Genomic DNA, 22,550 nt, shown 5'->3' with positions numbered 1-22,550 from the left:
CACCTGGTCCATCTATCATATTACCTCAAACCAAAATTAAACCCAGAAATTGAACACGACTTCTGATGAAGGGATATTATTAACAATTCGCCAATATCACTGCCAAATGCTAAGCTTTACACTAGGAAGAGTCACTTTTTACAGGAGGCTTTAAAGTCAAAAAACGATTATGAACACACCGAAGTATAGATGATATGCTTGGAGGGGAAGCCCTAAGGAAAGAGTTTGGAATTCCAGAAAAACAAACGACCCAATCAAAAAATGGGCCAAAGAACTAAATAGATATTTCTCCAAAGAAGACATACAGATGGCTAATAAACACATGAAAAGATGGCTCAACATCACTCATTACAGAGAAATGCAAATCAAAACCACAGTGAGGTACCATTTCACACCAGTCAGAATGGCTGTGATCCAAAAGTCTACAAGCAATAAATGCTGGAGAGAGTGTGGAGAAAAGGGAACCTTCTTACACTGTTGGTGGGAATCCAAACTAGTACAGCCACTATGAAGAACAGTGTGGAGATTCCTTAAAAAACTGGAAATAGAACTGCATTATGACCCAGCAATCCCACTGCTAGGCATACACACCAAGGAAACCAGAATTGAAAGAGACACGTGTACCCCAATGTTCATCACAGCACTGTTTATAATAGCCAGGACATGGAAGCAACCTAGATGTCCATCAGCAGATGAATGGATAAGAAAGCTGTGGTGCATATACACAATGGAGTATTACTCGGCCATTAAAAAGATATATTTGAATCAGTTCTAATGAGGTGGATGAAACTGGAACCAATTATACAGAGTGAAGTAAGCCAGAAAGAAAAACACCAATACAGTATACTAATGCATATATATGGAATTTAGAAAGATGGTAACAATAACCCTGTATGCGAGACAGCAAAAGAGACACAGATGTATAAAACAGTCTTTTGGACTCTGTGGGAGAGGGAGAGGGTGGGATGATTTGGGAGAAAGACATTGAAACATGTATAATCTCATATAAGAAATGAATTGCCAGTCTAGGTTCGATGCAGGATACAGGATGCTTGGGGCTGGTGCCCTGGGATGACCCAGAGGGATGGTATGGGGAGGAAGGAGGGAGGGGTTTCAGGATTGGGAACACGTGTACACCCGTGGCAGATTCATGTTGATGTATGGCAAAACTAATACAATATTGTAAAGTAATTAACCTCCAATTAAAATAAATAAATATAAATTTTTAAAAAAACAAAAAATAAATAAAATGAAGCTATATTATCAAAAAAAGAATTAGAAAATAAGCTCTAATATCATTTATGATTATCAATTAGAAATAAATGAGATTTAGTAAACAAAATCCAAAGGCATTTTAAAATAGTAAATGTATCATATATATCATAGCCAACTTTACTTATTTTAAAACTGTAGTTGTGACTCAACCATTAATATAATCCATTATTAATAAAGCTAAGAAAAATGTAAAAAATAAAATAGTAATAATAAAAGTAAAAAGAAGAGCATTTCTTTTATTCTTTTGAGTAATGAAAAGAAAATGGGGACATGGAAATAAGGGGAGGTAGAGAAAGAATATATAAGGAGACTGGTCAGTTTTCAACTGGGGCATACACATCCGGCAGTAGAGTGGTAGGTCCAAATCAACAATTGCACGCAAGTACTTGAAGGACCAGAACTCCAGTCTCTTAATTTTTAGAGATCAAGCCACCTTCAACAAAGCTAAGAAAAACAGAACTGGAGCAAAATAGGTTATAGGTAGGTGCTTTACTAAAATAAGCCCTTCTGCAATAACCATACCCCAGGTGATGGAGGAGCCTTGAAGGCTGCAGTCCATGGGGTCGCTGAGGGTCAGACACGACTGAGCGACTTCACTTCTACTTTCACTTTCATGCACTGGAGAAGGAAATGGCAACCCACTCCAGTGTTCTTGCCTGGAGAATCCCAGGGATGGGGGAGCCTGGTGGGCTGCCGTCTGTGGGGTCGCACAGAGTCGGACACGACTGAAGAGACTTAGCAGCAGCAGGTGTTCACGCCTTTGCTTTAGTTCTACCCACATTAAGTGTATTTATCCATGACCGTGTCTTCCTCCAAGTAGTTCCCCACTCCACAGTTTCACCGATATAGACTGAGGACTTGGGCTCTTGAGAACCTCCCCCATGCATGTTTGTGTTCATGCAAACATGCAAGCATTAGCGCGCGCGCGCGCGCACACACACACACACACACACACATATCACTCCCAAGCCCCTTCCCTCTGAACCTCATTCACAGATGAGTTGTAAGAATAGCACCATTCTTATCTTGAAAAGAATGAAAACACTTAATTTAAAACATTTATTGTAAATGTTGGCAATTGTAGCAGAGTAAATAAAAAATTCAACTTTGTTTGGCCTAGGAAAGAAGTCTCAACCACTTCCCTCTGGCCACATACACCAAATGTTCAGGTCAAGGGTTCAGCTTTTCTTTGTCTGGAAATTCTTTTGCCTACTGACCATTGTGGTCCATTTTCTGTCTTCTCTTTCAGATTTAACTGACACATCAGCTGTTGTCTTTCTGGTTCTGAACTGGGTTGAGCCTCCCTGACCTTATCTGTGCTGCCCCTACCCACTCTCATTAGAGAAGATTTTTTCCTTTTGGGTGCCAACTCTTACTGAAGTAATCTCTTTAAATCTCCATCTCTCCAAGACTTCTTTGGTGGTTCAGCGGTTAAGATCTGTGCTTCCAGTGCAGGGTGCACCAGTTCGGTCCCTGGTCGGGGAACTAAGATCCCACATGCCGTATGACACAGCCAAAAATAAAATAAAAATAAGTAAAACTCCATCTCTCCAGTTACTCAGACCAAAACATGGAATCATTCTGCCTTGGATGACCATTATCTCCCCTCATTCCACATCTAATGCAGAAGCAGATCCTATGGAGTCTACTTTCAAATATGCATCTAAAATCCAGCCACTTCTCCCAGCTTTTACCTTGGTCCATGCTGCTGTCCTTTCTCACCTGGATTCTTGCAGCAGCCTCCTTGCTGGTCTCCCCACTTCTGTCTTTGGCTCCCTACAGTTTGTTTTCAATATAACAGCCAGTGTGTCTTTTGTGACATCTACAGGAGATCACGTCACTCCTATGCTCAGTACCCTCCAATGGCCTTTCATCTCCCTAAAAGGAAAAGTTAAGGATTTAAGGATGGCCTACATGGTCCTAAAAGACCTCTCCTCCCTTTCCTTTCTCACCTCATCTGGTACCACTCTCCCCTTACTTTCTCTGCTCCAGCCTGCACAAAGTCACTCCTCAAACACCGTTAGGCACCTCCTACCTCCAGGTCTTAGCACTTGCTATTACTTCTGTCTGGAGTGTTCCTGTTGTACGTTCCCACCAGGCTTCTTCCTTGACTATCTTAACTCAGATGTCACCTTCTCGGTGTGGTCCTCCATGAGGACGCTTAATTCAAAATTACAACTGCGTCCATCTTGGCATTCCTCATCTCCCTCCTCTGCTTTATTCTCCTCCATAGCACTTTTTCCTCTTAATAAACTACACAATTTACTTCTTTCATTTGCTACCTCTCTCTCTCTCTCTCATTCCCCCTCTCCGACTCTCTCTCCCTCCACACATCTCCCCCACCAGTAGATGCAGACCTCATGAAGGCAGAAATTCTGTTTTATAAAATTCTGTATCCCCACTAACTAGTAGAGTGCTTGGCATATAGGAGGTGTACCATAATATTTGCTGAACAAATTAATTAAATGAAAAGATGACATTCCCATGACAGCTGTTAATGTTCATAGCAGTATTTTTCATAATAGCCAAAACCTGAAACAATCCAAATATCCATTAACTGGTGAACAGATAAACAAAATATGGTTTAGTCACACTGTTCAGCAGTAAAAATGAACAGAATACTGATTCTTGCTACAGCCTGGATGAGCCTCAAAAACATTACGCTAAGTGAAAGAAGCCAGACACAAAAGATGACATATTATACAATTCCACTTATATGAAATGTCTGAAAAGGGCAAATCCATAGAGACAGAAAGCAGATTAGTGGTTGCCTGGAGCTGGGGTAGGAATGGGAGTGACAAATGGGCGTGAGGGAATTTTTGAGGTGATAGAAATATTCTAGAACTGGATTGTAATAATGGTTGTACAACTCTGTAAATTTGCTACAAATCATTGAATTGTATACTTAACAGGAGTTGAATTTTATGACATATAGAGAAGATACTGATAAAACTGTAAAAAAAAAAATTTAATTTTAGAAAAGTTTGAAAGTACTCTGTTAATTGGGCCAAGGCCATAGGCTCAAATTTTGGGGAGCCAATTTTCATGTCTTTCTTTCCTTCAATACCTGGCTCTGTATGAATCTCTAATCTAGGCCCTCTACGAGTAGACAGGACCCCTGACCTTCAGAAATTTATGGTCTAATTAAAAGGTAAGACGCACAGAGATCATTACAATGCAAGGCAGAAGGTGAAATGCCACATTAAGGACACGCCCAGAAAGTCTATGGTATTGGTGCAAATATAGCTTTGCAGGGAAAGCAAGAAAGAAAGCAGTATTTGGACAGGGTTTTAAACAATGAATAGAAAGACAATACACAGAGGAAGGAACTAAGGGATGCCTACAAGCCATCTTCTTCATCCACCTCTCCTTCACAAGTCACCATGTTACCAAAAGTGGGACCTGGCTGCTCACCACTCTAAAACCAATACTTGAGAGGCAAGGTTGGTGAAAGAAAAGTTTGCTGTTTGTGAGAGGCCAGCAACTGGAGAGGAGGGTGGGCAGACTCATGTCCAAAGGCTGTCTCCTGCCACTGACAATCAGTGGCCAAGAGCTTTTAAAGGGGAGTTTCAGGGGTATATAGATGGAGGAAAGGGGCTACATACAGAAACAGCACCATCAGCTCTGACAATCATCTTCAAGTTGGTCATGCAGTGGTCTGATCAAGTGTCATCTTGGTTGTTTTAAGTATAGTTGATCTTCAGTTCCAGGGTTGGTTTGTTCCCATTTCTTTGAGGCCAGTTCTCAGAATTGTAGCAGCTTATGTCATGGCTACCGGAGAAGGCAATGGCACCCCACTCCAGTACCCTTGCCTGGAAAATCCCATGGGCGGAGGAGCCTGGTAGGCTGCAGTCCTGGGGTCGCTGCGAGTCAGACACGACTGGGCGGCTTGGCAGGAGCAGCAGCGGCATGTCGTGGCTACAGTCTGGTCATCAGGTCGTTAACTTCTTCCACCTGGTGGGGGTTTCAGTATCTACAAGACAGCTCACAGGGTATGGCTCAGAATATCATCTGTAGCCCTTGAGTAGGAGCTAAAGTTCCTCGACTTTGCTTAATGACTAAGCTATTATGGTTTGGTCTTGTTGGACTACTTTCCTTTGCTTCTGCATTTTCTCACTCCTCTGATTAAACTTACACTTTGGCTAAAGTTTTTCTACAGACAAAAGACGGGTGGAGGACATGCAGGAGAAGGACCATAGGGTTCTGCTTCTGTTTCAACTGGGAATGTTGGGCAAGAAAATATAGAAGCATCCGTGTGAAGACCTCAGTTGTACCAGAATAAACAACTCAGGGATGTGTCCTATGAGCAGAACACCTGATACAATTTAGGTGCTCAACATATGCTTATGGAATGAATGAATGAAAATTTAAGTGGGGTCTAGTAGCATTTCAGGTTGACTGTGGACTGGCAGGGAGAGATATCTCTCTCTCACACACACACACACACAGACACACACACACACACAGACACACACACACTCAGCAACTGCAAGCTCATACCTGCCTTCAAGAGGAGACAGAGTTAGTGCTCAGATGTGCCTTAGCAATATCTCTGCCTCCTGTTTCTCAGCATTCCAGGAAGCTATTTCCTCAAGAGTTTGTTCTTTTATTTGGGCATTTTTAATAATCAAGTTTAGTCCAAGAACCATAACCAGAAATCCATTCACTTCCAGGTCAATTGTGTTTTCTTTTCACATGAAGACAAAATATAAGCATATTAAATTCGAGTGTATCTTTATAGTGCTCTCGAGGTCCCTTTCGTGTGTGTGTTTTCTTCTGACTTACATAATAGGAATGGTAGATCTAAATAGTAGGAAAGAACTATGATTTTTTCCTTCTTTTAAATTCTTCATACAGAGTGAAAGTACAAAGTAATGCTTTATTGTGAACAGAGTGAAATATTTAATAAGTGCTCTAGAGATGAAAAGACAAAGGGTGGATAGATGGATGTGAATGGTTGAACAAAAAAAAAAAGAAAAGAAAATCAAATAGTGAATGCCTGCTTGGTGACAATCTAAAGCCTTTCTCAATTGCAGAATAAGAAGCCAGCGTTAGCATTTGAGGAGTCACACATGAATTTTGAGCCTAATAAGCAGTGTCATCTAAGGCAACTCCAACAACTCAAGAAAAAGCTGCTGGCCCTTCAGCAAGAACTGGAGTTTCGCACCGAGGAATTGCAGACTTCCTACTGTTCCCTCTTGCAGTATCAGTCAGTCCTGGAGAAGCAGACTTCCGACCTGGTTATTCTCCACCATCACTGCAAGATGAAAGAAGATGAGGTACAGATAAAGTAACTATGGAAGTGTCCTATATGACCATGTATCTACAGAAATCAGGTCAAAACTACTAGAAAGTGAGCAGTGGACTTAGAGGAGAGCTTCACATCTTGAGCAGATTTTATCAACTTTCCCTCTTTAACTCTTGATTTCCTTGAAACTGAACAGAGGGAACTAAATAGAATGGCATAACTGCGTGAGAGGCCCAGTATTAACACATGTGGGGTATGTGTGTACGTGTGTGGGGTGTATGTGTGCACATGCACATATATGTGTGTGGTGTGCACGGAGGCTTATCATCTCCATTCTATTACCATGGCAATTTAAATGCAAAAGACTCTAGGTCTCTAAGGGTTATGAAAGAGGTATAAAGTCCACTAAATCAATCATTTTTTAAGAAAAATCAGATTTCAATCATAAATAAATTCCTGGCACTTGCACAGTGGATAAGATAACCAGATGTTGAGTCTGAGTTAATCACTGAGAGTACCTTGTCAGTCATTTTTGCAGACTGGAGTTTTAGATCAAGTAGACTTGACTTAAGTACATTCTGGATATTCATTTCTATTCATGTCCTGAGGTGATAATTTTTTTTTTAACCAGAGTATATCATCTTTATAGAATCCCAAGTAAATTACAAAGACAAAAGCCTTACTAAAATCAGCTGGGCAGTGGTAGCACTAGCAGTAGTAAAACCATGGGTTTGAAGTAATGGAACAGGCAGCCTCCTCCGGCATTTTCCTCCTCTGCCTTTAGAGATAAAATTCCAAGGAGTGTCTTGAATGGTGCTATTACTTAATGACTAACACCAAGGAATTGATGAAGGGCCTTGAAGAAACATGGAATTTTTTTTAAAGGAAATATTATGACCAATGAGAATTTGCTGTAAAGGATTGGGAGGGAAAGAAACAAAGAAAGGTTATTCTACAAAATATAATCTGGGACAAAGCCTGTGAGCATAAACCATGGTTTAATAAAGCTAATGCAAAGCTGTATTAAAACTGGTTGGTTCATCCTAACTTAAACAAGAGTCCAGCCTGAATAAAGTGACTCTGAATTATTAATAATTGGGATTCTATTTGGCTTCATATAATGGAAAACCCCAAAGCAATAGTGTCTTAAATAAAATAGTTAGACACTGTTGTTTTTAAAGACTCTGGACACCAGACAATGAAAAACAGTAGTCTTGAGAAATGGGAAACAAATGAGATGAGCACTACTATTGTCCCTGGCTTATTGTTTCGAGTTTCTAGTCCATGACACAAAAATGGGAATCTGGGAGAGTCTGGTAGACTCCCTTACTTGAAGGGAATTGTCTAAGGATCCCAGAAGACTAAGTTCTTAGAGTTTGTAAGACAGAGTAACAGAGAAGATCGAGTTGCACAGAAAGAGAACTCTGGGGATCGACAGATCTTTCTTTAGCAATCAGAAAATACAAAAAATGTATCAAGCTAGACTTGTATATCTAGTGGAAGGATCTTTCAAAAACAAAAATAAAATAAAGACTTTTTATTTTTAAAACTAAAGAAATAAAATAGTTAATTTCTATGACATAAAATAAGAGAGAGAGAAAAAAAAAATAAGAGAGAGGTAGTCTAGGACTGCTACCTGTGTCCTGTCTTTCGGCTCCACCATCATCAGCTGAAAGCTTCCATTTTCCAGGTCACCTAAGATGACCGCTGGAGCACCAACCTTTACATCTTTGTTCCAAATAATCAGGGTGAAGGTAGGAAATGGGGTGGAGAGAGAAAGGCACACTCCTCCCTTTTAAAGGACATTTTCCAGAAACCCCACACAATACTTTGACTTATATACCACTGGCAACAATTAGTCACATGGCCGTAACAATTTCTTAGGAAAGCAAAGAAATGCAGTGTTTTAGTGAGGCACACTTTTGTCCCAAACAAAGTCAAGGTTCTGTTACAAGGAGGAGAGGAGGAATTGTTGTGGGATCTGGCAAGCAACAGTCACTGACACAGAGCCCAATATGGAAAAGTCCTGGAAAAGTTACTTTCAGCACTCTGCCAAGTTCCCCCAATACTTTGTTCACAGAAGTATCAAACTTCTAAGTTTGGGTTTCCCAACAGCAGATCCTAAAACAAGGAGATGGATACAAGTATGTGTTAGTCACTCAGTCATGCCTGACTCTGTAAAAACTAGTTAATTCAGGAGGGAGGTGATCCCACAAGCACAGTGAAAGAGTAGGGAAGTGTGTCAAACAAGGGCAGGAAGCCCATAAAGAAAATTACTATTAAGATCATTGCTGAACCTACTGGACAGCTCAGGGAACTCTACTCAGTGCTCTGTGGTGACCTACATGGGAAGGAAAGCTTAAAAAAGAGGGGATATATGTATACATATAGCTGATTCACTTTGCTGTGCTGCAGAAACTAACACAGCATTGTAAAGCAACTATACTCCAATAAAAACTCATTAAAAAAAAAAAAAAAAAGATTATCACTGCTGTGGGAAACCAGGGTTCAGTCCCTCTGGAGAACTCCGGTAGAAAATGTAGGACACACTGAAAATTGATCCCAGCCAATCGTTCCAGTCATTGGTTGAGGGTTGTACCTGATATTGTTAACTCCCCGTACTTGTCACTTGTCTTGTCTTGCTTCTCGGCTTGAGTGGGCTCCCGGGGCCAGTGCATCCCTCAGGCAAAAAAAAACTAAAGATGCTTGCAGTTGGAAGGGAGTTAACATACGGAGGAATGGTGAGTGTCAAGAAAGTATAGGCAGGCTTCCTGACAGGTTCTGTTATAAACATGTGAATATAAAATATTCATTTTCTCTTTTTCTTCCCTAATAAACACCTCAAAGTAAATGATCCTTTTCTAAGACGACTCTCAAATGGACAGGCAGCAAATATATCAGCTTAAATCAACAGAATGTGTTCTATCTGAATTCTGAACTATTTGAACCCAAATAAAGCCTTCCTTGATGACCCTCCTGCTCTTAACTCCTTCAGTACATATAATGCAAGTCATATAATTTAGCGCACTCAAGAGTTGTTTGCTAATTTTAAATTGTATCTCCCCCAATAGAAGTTTGTAAATGCTGTGAGGGAGGAGCCTGTGCTGTGTAAGTATAAATACCCCTAAGCACCGAAGACATTGTTCTTGAGCATTCAATAAATATCTGTTCAATTGGTTGACTAATTAACTGATTAGGAAGAAAAAGAACCTAAAGAAGGAGGATGCAAATTCCCCAGGAACTTCAGATCCTATTCCCCCACCGTCTGTAGGGAACTTTGCTGAAGCAGACCAGTGTGCACCAGGGACTCCGCATTTTCTAAATTAGATCTCTAGAGAATACCTAGTAAAGAAAGAATACTGCCATCTCAAGCCCTTTAAAAATGGAGCTATAGATTCATTCCTGTTAATCAACTAACATATCTTTATTGAATTAACTACATACCAGGAAGAATGGGAAACAGAAATGGTCCCTGCCTAAAGGGAAGCTTACCATCCAAACAGGACAATCTTTTTTTTTTTTTTTAATGTATGGTATACCGCTTTAATTTCTGAGAATGTAAAACAATACAAACAACAGATAAACAAAAGCAGAAAAAAAGACTCTACTATTGAACTTACAATTCCATGCTATTCTGGTTTGTGCAAGGTATATATATATATACATGTATATATGTATATATATATAAAATCAGGTTATTTAATCAGATTGTGTTGACTGTGGATATAAGTGATTAACCTGTGGTGATTGGTGTGTTTAATCTGATACCTTCAGCCAAGCTAACAACTGCTTGAGTTATTAAATGGCGAGAACTTTTTCCAGGAAATACATAAATGTATCTTTTCTCTAGAAACTATCAGTTCAGTTGCTCAGTCATATCCAACTGAAAGGTTGTTGCTGAATGAAAAGACGCCAGGATTCTTGGCCTCTGGAGGAGAAGAATTCAAACAGGACAATCTTTTTAAAAAATTTTTCTAATCATTGCCATTCTGATTTTACATACTGTAGCTTTTAGATCTGTGCTGGGCCTAGTCTTTGCATCCGCATTTCTAGTTAGGATGAAAAAGTCCTCTGCGTGCTATCTTATAGCCAGATCCTGTTGCCATTAGATGCTTCCGTGGGTTCACTGTGGTTTCTTTCCTATACCAACAGGTGATTCTCTATGAGGAGGAACTGGGAAACCATAATGAGAACACAGGGGATAAGCTCCATTTGGCCCAGGAGCAACTCGCCTTGGCTGGGGACAAAATCGTCTCCCTGGAAAGGAGCTTAAACCTCTACAGGGATAAATACCAGACTTCCCTGAGCAACATCGAGTTACTTGAGTGCCAAGTGAAGATGTTGGAGGGGGAGCTCAGCGGGATCGTCGGTCAGGTAGGACTTCAACCAGACCACTCGCACCAGGAGCTCTTAGTGGTCCCTGTAGTGGTCCCAACCCTCTCTGTCAGAAACCCAAACTCTCACCTGGTTGTCATTCCTTCCCTTGACTTTTGTGGCCCTCAGCTTTGAACTTCAAGCCTTCACATCTTTTGTAAGATTGCTCCTTAGGAATGTTAAGGCTCCTTAATTAAAATAAGGAGAAGAAAAGAAAGTGTATTCAACTCTTTGGGACCGTATGGACTGTAGCCCACCAGGTTCCTCTGTCCATGGAATTCTCCAGGCAGGAACACTGGAGTGGGTAGCCATTCCCTTCTCCAAGGGATCTTCTCCACGTAGGGATCGAACCCAGGTCTCCCACATCGCAGACAGATTATTTACATATGAGTCACAAGGAAAGATAATATAAAGAACCACCACTTCAAACAAGGCAGAGAGTAAATTACTGAATGAGCTTCCAAATCTTCCATGTTGCCTCGTCTAGGTCACAAGACTCATGCAAATCATAGCTTCAGAATCAAATAGGAGGAGAAAGTCACGAAACATAGCAAAGAAGAGCCAAAGTGCCTGAACTTGTCTCTTTTTTCTTTTAATTGGTTTTTTAAATTATACAACTGATACAACAATATAGGCTTTCTAGACAGAATTATGGAGATTAAATGTGAAAGTCCACATTTGCCCTTCTCCATTCCACTCTCTCAAAATGTGCTGGCAATCTTCCCCAGCCTATTGCTATACACTTACATATATAAAATGTTAAGGTTTTCTTTTTTCATAAATGAGTCACTTTAAAAATGGGGTTCTGCACTCTGCTTTTTAAATGTATATCTTGATGATTTTTCTTTTCTTTCTTAATTGATGATTTCTTTTAGTTACTACCTTGTATTCTGTAGTATGACTGTACCCTGTGCCATCTACTGACCTGTTTTTCTACCACATACAGGGGTTAATTCCTGAAGTGAGATTTTGCTGGGTCAAAGGAGATGCTTATTTTTAATGTTTAAAGATAATTCTACATTGAATACTAAAAAAGGTTCTACCAGTTTACACTTTGACCAACAATAATTCCCCCACACTCACAGGGCATGTTTTCAGTCTCTTTAAGTTGTGTTAAACTGATGGATGGGGGAAAATAAAACAGATTTTCTCATTACAATTTTTATTTCCTTTATTTCTAATAATTGTGGGTTTAGCTCTCCAAGAAGCAGACTCAGACAGACTGGCATGTCAGACATTTTTAGAGAAAGGTCTTGGCATCAGCTCCTATGAAGGAAAAGGAAGCAGGGTTGGGCAGAAGGAGACATTGGGCTGTCCCAGCAAATGCCTTAGTCAACCTCATGGTGAGCTTTGAGACTGGAAAGACCTCTAGAGCAATTATAAACTTGGGAGAAGGGAGCTGGCCTTTATACCTCCATGGTGGTCAGTGATTGGATGTGAGCTGTCTTCCTAGGGAAAGACATGGCCTTGGGCAAATGTTTTCTTCAACCCAGGTAATCCCCAAGAAGGGCAGCACCCCCACAGCTAGAGGAGTAAGTCTTTCACTGCCGAAGGGGATCGGGGAGGCAGATCACAGTGCCCACCTCAGGAACAAAGTATTGAGCCCTGTTCATAAGTGCATAACCTTTTTTTTTATTGGATTGTTAGCCTTCTTTGTGTTGACTTATAGGAGGTTCTTTGGCGAAGGAAATGACAACTCACTCCAGTATTCTTGCCTGGGAAATCTCATGGACAGAGGAGTCTGGCAGGCTACAGTCCATGGAGTCCAAAGTCAGACACAACTGAGCAACTAAACAGCAACAGCATAGACGGTTCTACACCTTCTATGATATAGATTTAGAAGGTTCTTCTATGTCTATATTATAGGTAATAATGTTTCATTATATCAGTTACAAATATTTTCTCCCAGTTTGTAATTTTTATTTTTTCTTGTTAATGGTGTTTTTCAACATACAAAAGTTTTTAATTTTACGAAACTAAATCTCTTAGCCCTTCTTTAAATAGATCCTATGTCTTATTTAGGAAGGCCTTCACCACCCTCCAGATTGCAAAAGTTTATCTTATACTGTCTTTTAGCAGTTTTATAATTTTGTAGTTTTATGTTTTTAGCTTTAGTATACCTGGAAAATATATGTATTATATATATTTTTCATTTATAAATAATGAGCTGCTGTTGCTGTTTTGTTGTCCAGTCATGTCCAACTCTTTGAGACCCCATGAACTGTAGTCAGCCAGGCTCCTCTGTCCATGGAATTCTCCAGGTCAAAATGCTGGAGTGGGTATCCTTTCCCTTCTCCAGGGGATCTTCCCAATCCAGGTATCGAACCCAAGTCTCCCACATTGCAGGTGGATTCTTTACCCACTGAGCCACAAGGGAAGCCCAAGAATACTAGAGTGGGTAGCCTATCCCTTCTCCAGCAGATCTTCCTGACCCAGGGCCAAGAAGCCCCATATAAATAATGAAGGAAGGCTGTAATTTTATGTTTATCAAAATGGATCTCCAGTTGTCCCAGCTCCATTTATGAAACATCCCCACCTTTTCCCATTGACTTGAAGTGCCAGCTCAAAATACATACTAATCTCTTTTTGGATTCTCTGTTCTTTTGATCTACTTGCCAGTTCCTGCACCAAGATCAGAGTTGTTTTTGATAGTAACTTTTAACTGATAGTATGTTTTCATACCTCCTTTTAGGGCAGGTCCAACTTCACTGTTCTTTACGTTCAAATATTTCTTGGTCTTTTTTGTATCTCTTGTCTTGGTGAAATTCATATTGTCTTACTTTCAAACTTTATATTCATTTGGGGCAAATTATCATACCCTATGGAACATGACAGGCTTCCCCAGTAGCTCAGCAGTAAAGAATCCGCCTGCAGTGCAGGAGACACAGATTTGATCCCTGGGTTGGAAAGATCCCTGGGAGGAGGGCATGGAAACCCACTCTGGTATTCTTGCCTGGAGAATCTCATGGACAGAGGAGCCTGGTGGACTACAGTCCCTGAGGCTGCAAAGAGTCAGACACAACTGAAGTGACCTAGCACACACACACACGGAACATGATATATTTCTACTTCTATTCAAGGCTTCTTGCATGTCCTTTAGTAAGATTTTACACTTTTCCTTATAGATCTCACATATTTCTTGCTTAAGTTTATTCTTAGATGTATTACAGTTGTTACTGTTTCATGAATGAGCTCTCTTTTACATTTAATTATATTATTATTGATATAGAGAAAAACTCTTATCCTGATATTTTTGAACTCTGTTCCCAGATTTTTAGTTGACTATCTCAGGTTTTCCTAAATTGCTTTCCTTGTTGGCATTTATGCAACTTATTTTCCATCCTACCACATTGACTAAGACCTCCAGAACAGTGTAGAATTGTAGCATCCTTGCCTTGCTCCTCATATTTTTAAATGTTTCTAATATTCCACTTTTAAGTATAATATCTGTTCTTGGATTCTTGTTAATATCCTTTTTGAAGTCAAAGATGTAACTGTCTCTACATAGCTTATCAAGAATTTTTACCAGGAATAGATATTGGATTTTATTGGATGTTTTTATTATCACCTATCAAAATAATCACAGAGTTTTTTTCCTGTAATGAAGTGTAATAAATTAATAGATTTTCATTTATAGAACAATCTGTACATTCCTGGAACCAATCCTCCTTGATATATGTTATTATTTTAATTAAATAATTTAATTTTAATTAAAATAATATATATCATAATAAACTGCTAAACTAAATTATAATAAACTGCTATTATACATTTATTAGCTTTTAGTTTTTATCTATTTTCAGAAGTGAGATTATTTTGATGACTTAAATTTATGTGTTCTCATCTCATATTGGTGTCTGGATTATGCTACCCTAATGTAAATGAATTTGAAAACTTTTCATCTTTTCTTTAATTTCTTGAGCTACTTATATTACAGACAGAATGTACATTTCTTTAAGATTACAAATAATCTTTTACTCACTAAGCGGTATACTCCACCTCTTCTGCATTCTTGGACTTTTCCTTTTGCTGCAATAATTCCTTGTTAATTCTTTCAGAAACCAACAGTGAATGGTAAAAATTCTCAAAATTTCCATGTCTGAACAAGGTTTATTTTGCCATCATTTGTGAATACTATTTTGATTGGGTTTGCAGATTTACAACTAAGTCTTAGAAAACTATAGCTGTGTTGTATTATACCATGCAGTATTAAAGAGGAATTGTTAGTTTTCAACCTGTTTCTCATTTTGTGTGAGTCACTTATTTTATCTCTGAACTCTAGAGGTTTTTAGGCTCAGGATTTTTTAAAATTTATTTCTCATTAAGTCTCTCAACACTTAGCTGATCCTTTGAAGATCTACGTTTTTTTCAATTCCAGGATTTTTTCTTCTATACTTTAAAAGTAATTTCTCTTTTTCATACTGTAAGTATTAAGATACTGGAATCTGTAGATATCATCTTTCTGTTTCTTAACTTTTTCATTGTTCCCCATTCCTTTTTCCACATAGACACTGAATTATTTATACACTCATGGGCAACTTTCATGCTCAGTGAACATGAACTATTTCTAACTTTGCCTGAAAAAGCCCAGTTAGGGAGATAGTTTAATGGAGAAAGGATCTACCATCCAAACTAGGACTTTTTGCTCTTTTTTGCTTCTCTGCATCAGTTCACCCCATTATTAGTGCAGACCAGTGAACAGGTAGTAACCTTCATGCATGATTTCAGATAATCTAGAGAAAGACATTTAAAAATAAAAAATGCAGTTCTAGGAAAACAGACATATCCATGTTGATGAGAGTGTCAATTGGCACAATTTCCTTGAAGGATAAGCATGCAACAGTTATCAAAGTTTTAAATAGACCCTGTTTAGATAGATTCCTATAATACATCTACAAATTTAATATACACATAAACTAGAATAGCTACTCAAAGATTTATGTGCAAAAATATTCATTTCAGCTTCATTTTAGAAAAAAACTTGGAAACAGCATATATTCCCATCAATAGGAAACTGGATAAACATATTTAAAAGAGCCAAGATAGAGGCACGTGTACCAACATGGATAAATTTCTAAGACATCTTGTTGAGAAAAAATTCATGTTTCAAAAAGTGAAAATAATGTTTGTATTCTACAATATGCATTTGTATGTATGTAAATGTATAGATAAAGTTCTAGAAAGATATGCACAAGTTATCATCTCTGGAGAATGCAGTAAGTATGCGATTAGAGGTGGTGGTCAAAGAGAAATTTAGACTTGCCTGTAATATTACAGTGTTTTTCATTTTAGAGGTTTGGGCTGGGGCAGTTTAGTGGTTGCTTGTTTTTATTTGGCTGTCAGGTCTTAGCTGCAGCACGCAGGCTCCTTGTTGCAGCACATGGATTTCTCTCTAGTTGTGGCATGTAGGCTTACTTGACTCTTGGCATGTGGGATCTTAGTTCTCCAACCAGAGGTTGACCCTTGAGTCCCCTGCATTGAAAAGTAGATTCTTACTGGACTATCAGGAAAGTCCCTACAGTGTTCTGTAAAGATTTTATATATATTTGTGTGTGTGTGTATTACTTGTGCAGTTTGAAATTAATTTTAAAAGAAGAATAAGATAGCAATATGGAAAATATCCTAAATAAATGTTTAGAACAGTATGCAGAAGACTTTCACTTGGGTAGGGAAAGAGTAAGGGGTTACACAAATATATATAAATGATATGTAAATATGCATAAACTATCCCCAGAAGGATATACAAAAGACTGGTAACATAGACCATCACGGAAAAGGGGACCTGGGTCACGGAGGGTCAAGATTTACTTTTCAGTGTTTTCTCTTGTGAACCATTTGAACTTTTTATTGTATGTGCACTTTTTAATTTTTTTTCTTTTGTTCTGGAAGATCTGATTCACATATATGAATCAGATATGTGAACATGAACTTTTAGAATATTGGTCTAGAGATTGTTCATGCTCATGGCATTCTGAAATTGACTCCAAAATTAGCTCAAAATCAACCTATCACTTTTAAATATCCCAGGAGCCCGAGAACAAGGGTGATCATTCAAAGGTGCGTATACACACTTCTCCCTGCATGATTCAAGAGCATCAGGAGACCCTGAAACGATTATCTGAAGTCTGGCAAAAGGTCTCTGAACAGGATGATCTAATACAGGAACTTCGAAATAAGCTAGCCTGCAGTAACGCTTTGGTAAGTGTCTCCTTCTAGAACATTTTCCCAAGAGACCCAAAATAAAGTCTTGAGTAAAGGGAGGAGGGGAAAGAATCACCGAAAGTAATCTCTTTGCCAGCACTCCTCACATATCTTACATATACATGCCCCTGCTTCTTGTTCATATTCTCCTTGGCGTGCGTCCCCAACTCACACTAAGTCTGAGATTCTAAAGAGACTTAAAATCTCACTCAACAACCAAGAAGTCCATCAGCAAAGAGAGTAAAAGAAATTATTAAAGAGACATCTATATTATGGAATAATAATATGCCAAGGAAAAGGATTAAGTAGATCTGTAAGGGCTGCATGGAAGGATATTTGTGGTATATTATTGAGAAAAAGTTTCAGAATCCTGTGTAGAGTCCAATCCAGCTTTTATTTTTTAAAGTCTTTGATCATAATATAGAAGTATATTATCAGTGATCCCCAACCTTTTTGGCACCAGGAACCAGTTCCTGGAAGACAGTGTTTTCACAGATGGGGGAGGGGTGGAGATGCTTTCGGGATGATTCGAGTGCATTACATTTATTGTGCACTTTATTTCTATTACTATCACATCAGCTCCACCTCAGATCATCAGGCATTAGATCCTAGAAGTCGGGGACCCCTACTGTAAATTACCAGTAGTGTTCCTCCTCCTCAGTAGAAGTGAGAAAGAAGAGAATAACTAAATAGGAGAGTCTCACTTCTTTTTTTTTTAAGTATTTATTTATTTGGCTGTGCCGGGTCTTATTTGTGGTACACTGGATTTTCAGTTGCATCATGCAAACTTTTAGTTACAGCATGTGGGATCTAGTTCCCTGACCAGGATCAAACCCGGGCCCCCTGCCTGAAGTTTTAGCCACTGGACCACCAGGAAAGTCCCTCACTTCTTATTTTTGATGCTTGGGTTCTATTTGAATTATTTTCAACAAACAAGAACTAAAGTTTCATTTTTTTTATTTTTAAAAACATACATATTCACTCAATCCATAAGAAGCTTCCTTCTTTACTTCTTGAACTTTGAATCCTGTCTTCTGAGAGATTCAGTACATCTTTCCATCACAGTCTCCATAGAACCTTCTTCTGCCTCATAAACTGGACCACACAGAGAGGATCAAGAGGGGGTCCAAAGTGTGGCGACTGATGGACTCGAGAAAAACCACTGTCTGTGCTTTAGTGAGCCTTGATATAAGACTGAAAACATAATTCTTTCTCCTTAGTTTATATAATATGAATTACACAATGCTGTAATAAATTTGGACTGACAAAGGAACACCTTGCAAAAATAGTAGTAGTAACAAGCCACTGTGTTGATGATCCAGCATAACTGATTTGTGCTACGTTGCAGGTTCTGGAGCGTGAAGAGGCTTTGATAAAATTACAAGCAGACTTTGCTTCCTATACAGCCACCCACCGACACCCCCCTAGTTCCTCAGAAGATTGTGAAGACATCAAAAAGGTGGGAGAAATTTGCCTATTTGTGCCTGATGGGATGGGCCAAGTTGGGTTTGATTCTGGGTTCTCCTTCTTGTTAAAATTTTTATACTACATTTTATATTTTATTCTATATTTGCCTCACTTTGTTCAGCCCTGCCATAAGGATACTGTATATAATGTACCCAAGGAATGTGTCTGGCATGATTAGATTTTGAAATTGAATTTTGGCATTGCACCTATCTCTTCATTCATGTCCAGTGGTATAGCTAAACAAGACAGAGACTCCGGTTGGCTTCTAGATTCAAAAGAATCATCCAGCCTTCTGGTTTCTGGCTGAAATTGAAAAGCAACAAATTTAGGGAAGATTATTAATTCAAATTCACTCCCTTTTTAAAAACTCTTATGTTTTCAAATTTCAAAGCCATCTCAAAAGTTGATTCAAATAATGAAAAAGCATTTAAGCCATGTAAACAAATCGTAAGACTTGACCAACCAATACAATAGTGAAAACAAGGCGAGGGTCCCTTCTAGGAGATCTGAAGTCAGTCATGCCTGAATCTGAGATGTAAAATAAAGCCAGCCACGTGAGGCCATGCCGGTGCTGAATACTGTAGTGGTAAAGGGAAGTGGCCTGGAAAATCCCATGGACGGAGGAGCCTGGTGGGCTGCGGTCCATGGGGTCGCTAAGAGTCAGACACGACTTAGCGACTTCACTTTGACTTTTCACTTTCATGCCTTGGAGAAGGAAATGGCAACCCACTCTGGTGTTCTTGCCTGGAGAATCCCAGGGATGGGGGAGCCTGGTGGGCTGCTGTCTATGGGGTTGCACAGAGTCGGACACGACTGAAGTGACTCAGTAGCAGTAAAGGGAAGTGGCAGAGAGAGTCAACACACTTTAGCTCTCCAAGGGATCCCCTGGTTGGGGAACAGAGATGCGTCTTTTCCCAGGGCCTTCTATTTCCATAGAGTCTGAATGAACTTTGGAATTTCTCCTTGTACATCTGTCAACATATATTTTAAAGGTCAGTCCTATGTTACTCACATCCTGACATATAGAAAGATCTCATACACTCCATGTTTGAGAAATGTCTTTATTCCTCCCTCGCTTTTTGATGTTTCATAATGGAAAAAAAATCACGACATTAAACTGACCACCTTAACCATTTTTAAATGTGCAGTTAGTCGTGTTAAGTATATTCACATTATTGTGCAATAAATCTCTAGAACTTTCTCATCTTGCAAAACTGAAACTCTATATCTACTAAACACAAATTCTTTACCACTCCATTTTTTTTTAAAGGTACAGATTTCTTCAAGAAACAGAATCCAGTTTCCCGTACCATTTAATATATCCTACCCAAAGCCATTATGTAAATATTCTGTTAGGACTGAAACTACTCACATCTCACTTAGGGCCAGCCACCTCTCTTCCCTCACTTGGCCCTACAGGGCCCACACCTAGGTCATACGGTGACTGCCCCGCATTTCTGCAGCTGCTCCCCTCAGTCCTCAGAGTGCAGCCCACCATCACTCTCAACTCTGAAATCACGTAAACGATCTCCCCAGCATCCCATCATGCCCAGACAACTAATTGCTCCTCCTTGGTCACCGTCTCACTGAGGCTAACCTTATCCAACCTATTTAAAGTTGCAGCACACCTCACCTCCACCCCATACACCTCCATTCCCCTTTTGCTGACCTGTTTCTTCCATGGGCTTCCCTGGCGGCTCAGTCGGCAAAGCGTCTGCCTGCAGTGCAGGAGACCTGGGTATCAACTTTTCATGTTTTCTGTAAGTCACTACTTTATGCTCTTTGTTTGTCTCACCCCACCAGAAGGTAAGCTCCCTGGGGTAAGAATTGATGTCTGTGCTGTTTGCGGCACCCAGGATAGTTCCTGGCACACAGTAGTGCTTCATGAATGACACTGAGTATGGCAAGAAGGAAGGGGGTGGCTTTTATGCACATTCCATTCTGTGTGAGCAGGTGAAGTCGGCCATATCCTTCTTTTTTTTCTACTCTTTATTTTTTAATTGAGATGTAATTACATACAAGAAAAGTGTTAGTCACCCAGTCGTATACGACTCTTTGTGACCCCACGGACTGTATCCCACCAGGCTCCTCTGTCCATGGAACTCTCCAGGCAAGAATACTGCAGTGGGTTGTCATTTCCTTCTCCAAACATACCAGAAAATTCACCATTTAAAGTGTACAATCAGTGGTTTTTAGTATATTCACAAAGTGGGGCAACATCACCACTAATTTCAGAACATTTTCATCACTCCAGAAAGAGACCCATATCCATGAGCGATCACGGATCTCTCCCTATCCTCCCCACCCCCGCACCCCACCCCCGCAACTACTCTTCTACTTTGTGCCCTTCCGGATTTGCCTGTCTGGACCCTCGGCATTCTAGGGAGCATTCTCCCCGCAGGTCCTCACCCCGCCCCGCTCTTCTTCCGTCTGCCCAGATACTGAAGCACTTGCAAGAGCAGAAAGACAGCCAGTGCCTGCACGTGGAGGAGTACCAGAACCTCGTGAAGGATCTGCGCATGGAGCTAGAGTCCGTGTCAGAACAGAAGAAAAACATCATGAAGGGTAAACCGCGGGCCAGTGGCGGAGGGGGTGAGGGGAGCCCCGGAAGGCGGAGCGCCGCTCTGAGCAAGAAACCCTCTGTCTCCTCCCGCTGCAGACATGATGAAGCTGGAGCTGGACCTGCACGGGCTGCGGGAGGAGACATCTGCCCACGTGGAGAGGAAGGAGAAGGAGGTCATCATCATGCAGCGGCGGCTGCAGGAGCTGCAGACGCAGTTCACCGAGACCCAGAAGCTCGGTTTGAAGAAAGACAAGGTAAAGCGAGGAAGCTCCCTGACTGGAACCGCCAGATGGCAGGTGCGAGACTAGGCCTGGCGGGAGCCGGCTCTGCGGCTCTGCCATCCTTGGTGCTGCTTGGAGAGCACCTACGCATGCGCAGTGAGCTTGCGGCGCTTTAGACACCGGGAAGGACATGGGGGACCAAGGGGATAGGGGGACCACGGGAATTGCGGGCGGGGGCGGGGTGGAATTCTGAGCTCTTCCTTGAAATTGCTCTTGGCACACTCCAGTATTCTTGCCTGGAGAATCCCAAAGACTGAGGAGCCTGGCAGGCTACAGTCCAGAGGGTCACAAAGAGTCAACATGACTGAGTGCCTAAGTACACATACGCTCTGGGCAACACATATATATGGAATCTAGAAAGATGGTACTGATGAACCTATTTGCAGGGTAGCAGTGGAGACGCAAAGGAAAGATATACCCATTTGAATGCAGAGAGTTCCAAAGAGTAGCAAGGAGAGAAAAGAAAGCCTTCCTCGGTGGTCAATGCAAAGAAATAGAGGAAAACAATAGAATGGGAAAGACTAGAGATCTCTTCAAGAATACCAGAGATACCAAGGGAACATTTCATGCAAAGATGGGCACAATAAATGGTATGGACCTAAAAGAAGCAGAAGATATTAAGAAGAGGTAGCAAGAATACATAGAAGAACTGTACAAAAAAGATCTTCACAACCCAGGTAATCATGATGGTGTGATCACTCACCTAGAGCTAGACATCCTAGAATGTGAAGTCAAGTGGGCTTTAGGAAGAAGCATCACTACGGACAAAGCTAGTGGAGATGATGGAACTCCAGCTGAGGTTATTTCAAATCCTAAAACATGATGCTGTGAAAGTGCTGCACTCAATATGCCAGCAAATTTGGAAAATTCAGCAGTGGCCACAGGACTGGAAAAGGTCAGTTTTCATTCCAATCCCAAAAAAAGGCAATGCCAAAGAATGTTCAAACTACCGCACAGTTGCACTCATCTCACACACTAGCAAGGTAATGCTCAAAATTCTCCAAGCCAGGCTTCAACAGTACGTGAACCATGAAATTCCAGATGTTTAAGCTGGACTTAGAAAAGGCAGAGGAACCAGAGATCAAATTGCCAACATCCATTGGATCATTGAAGAAGCAGGAGAGTTCTAGAAAAACATCTA

General features: G+C 40.3%; 1 protein-coding gene across 1 annotated transcript in view; it reads left to right on the top strand.

Moving 5' to 3' along the window:
• Positions 1–22,550, top strand: part of PMFBP1 (polyamine modulated factor 1 binding protein 1) — a 42,389-nt gene that overhangs the window by 5,580 nt on the left and 14,259 nt on the right. The window contains exons 3-8 of the mRNA XM_040254116.1: positions 6,312–6,554; positions 10,676–10,897; positions 16,925–17,095; positions 18,447–18,557; positions 21,004–21,130; positions 21,225–21,382. Of these exons, the coding sequence (XP_040110050.1) occupies positions 6,312–6,554; positions 10,676–10,897; positions 16,925–17,095; positions 18,447–18,557; positions 21,004–21,130; positions 21,225–21,382 (1,032 nt within the window). The remainder of the gene's footprint in view (positions 1–6,311; positions 6,555–10,675; positions 10,898–16,924; positions 17,096–18,446; positions 18,558–21,003; positions 21,131–21,224; positions 21,383–22,550) is intronic.

This window comes from Oryx dammah, unplaced genomic scaffold (genome assembly GCF_014754425.2).
Source record: "Oryx dammah isolate SB20612 unplaced genomic scaffold, SCBI_Odam_1.1 HiC_scaffold_13, whole genome shotgun sequence".
Lineage (NCBI taxonomy): Eukaryota > Metazoa > Chordata > Mammalia > Artiodactyla > Bovidae > Oryx > Oryx dammah.
This window is presented reverse-complemented; position numbering and strand designations above follow the sequence as displayed.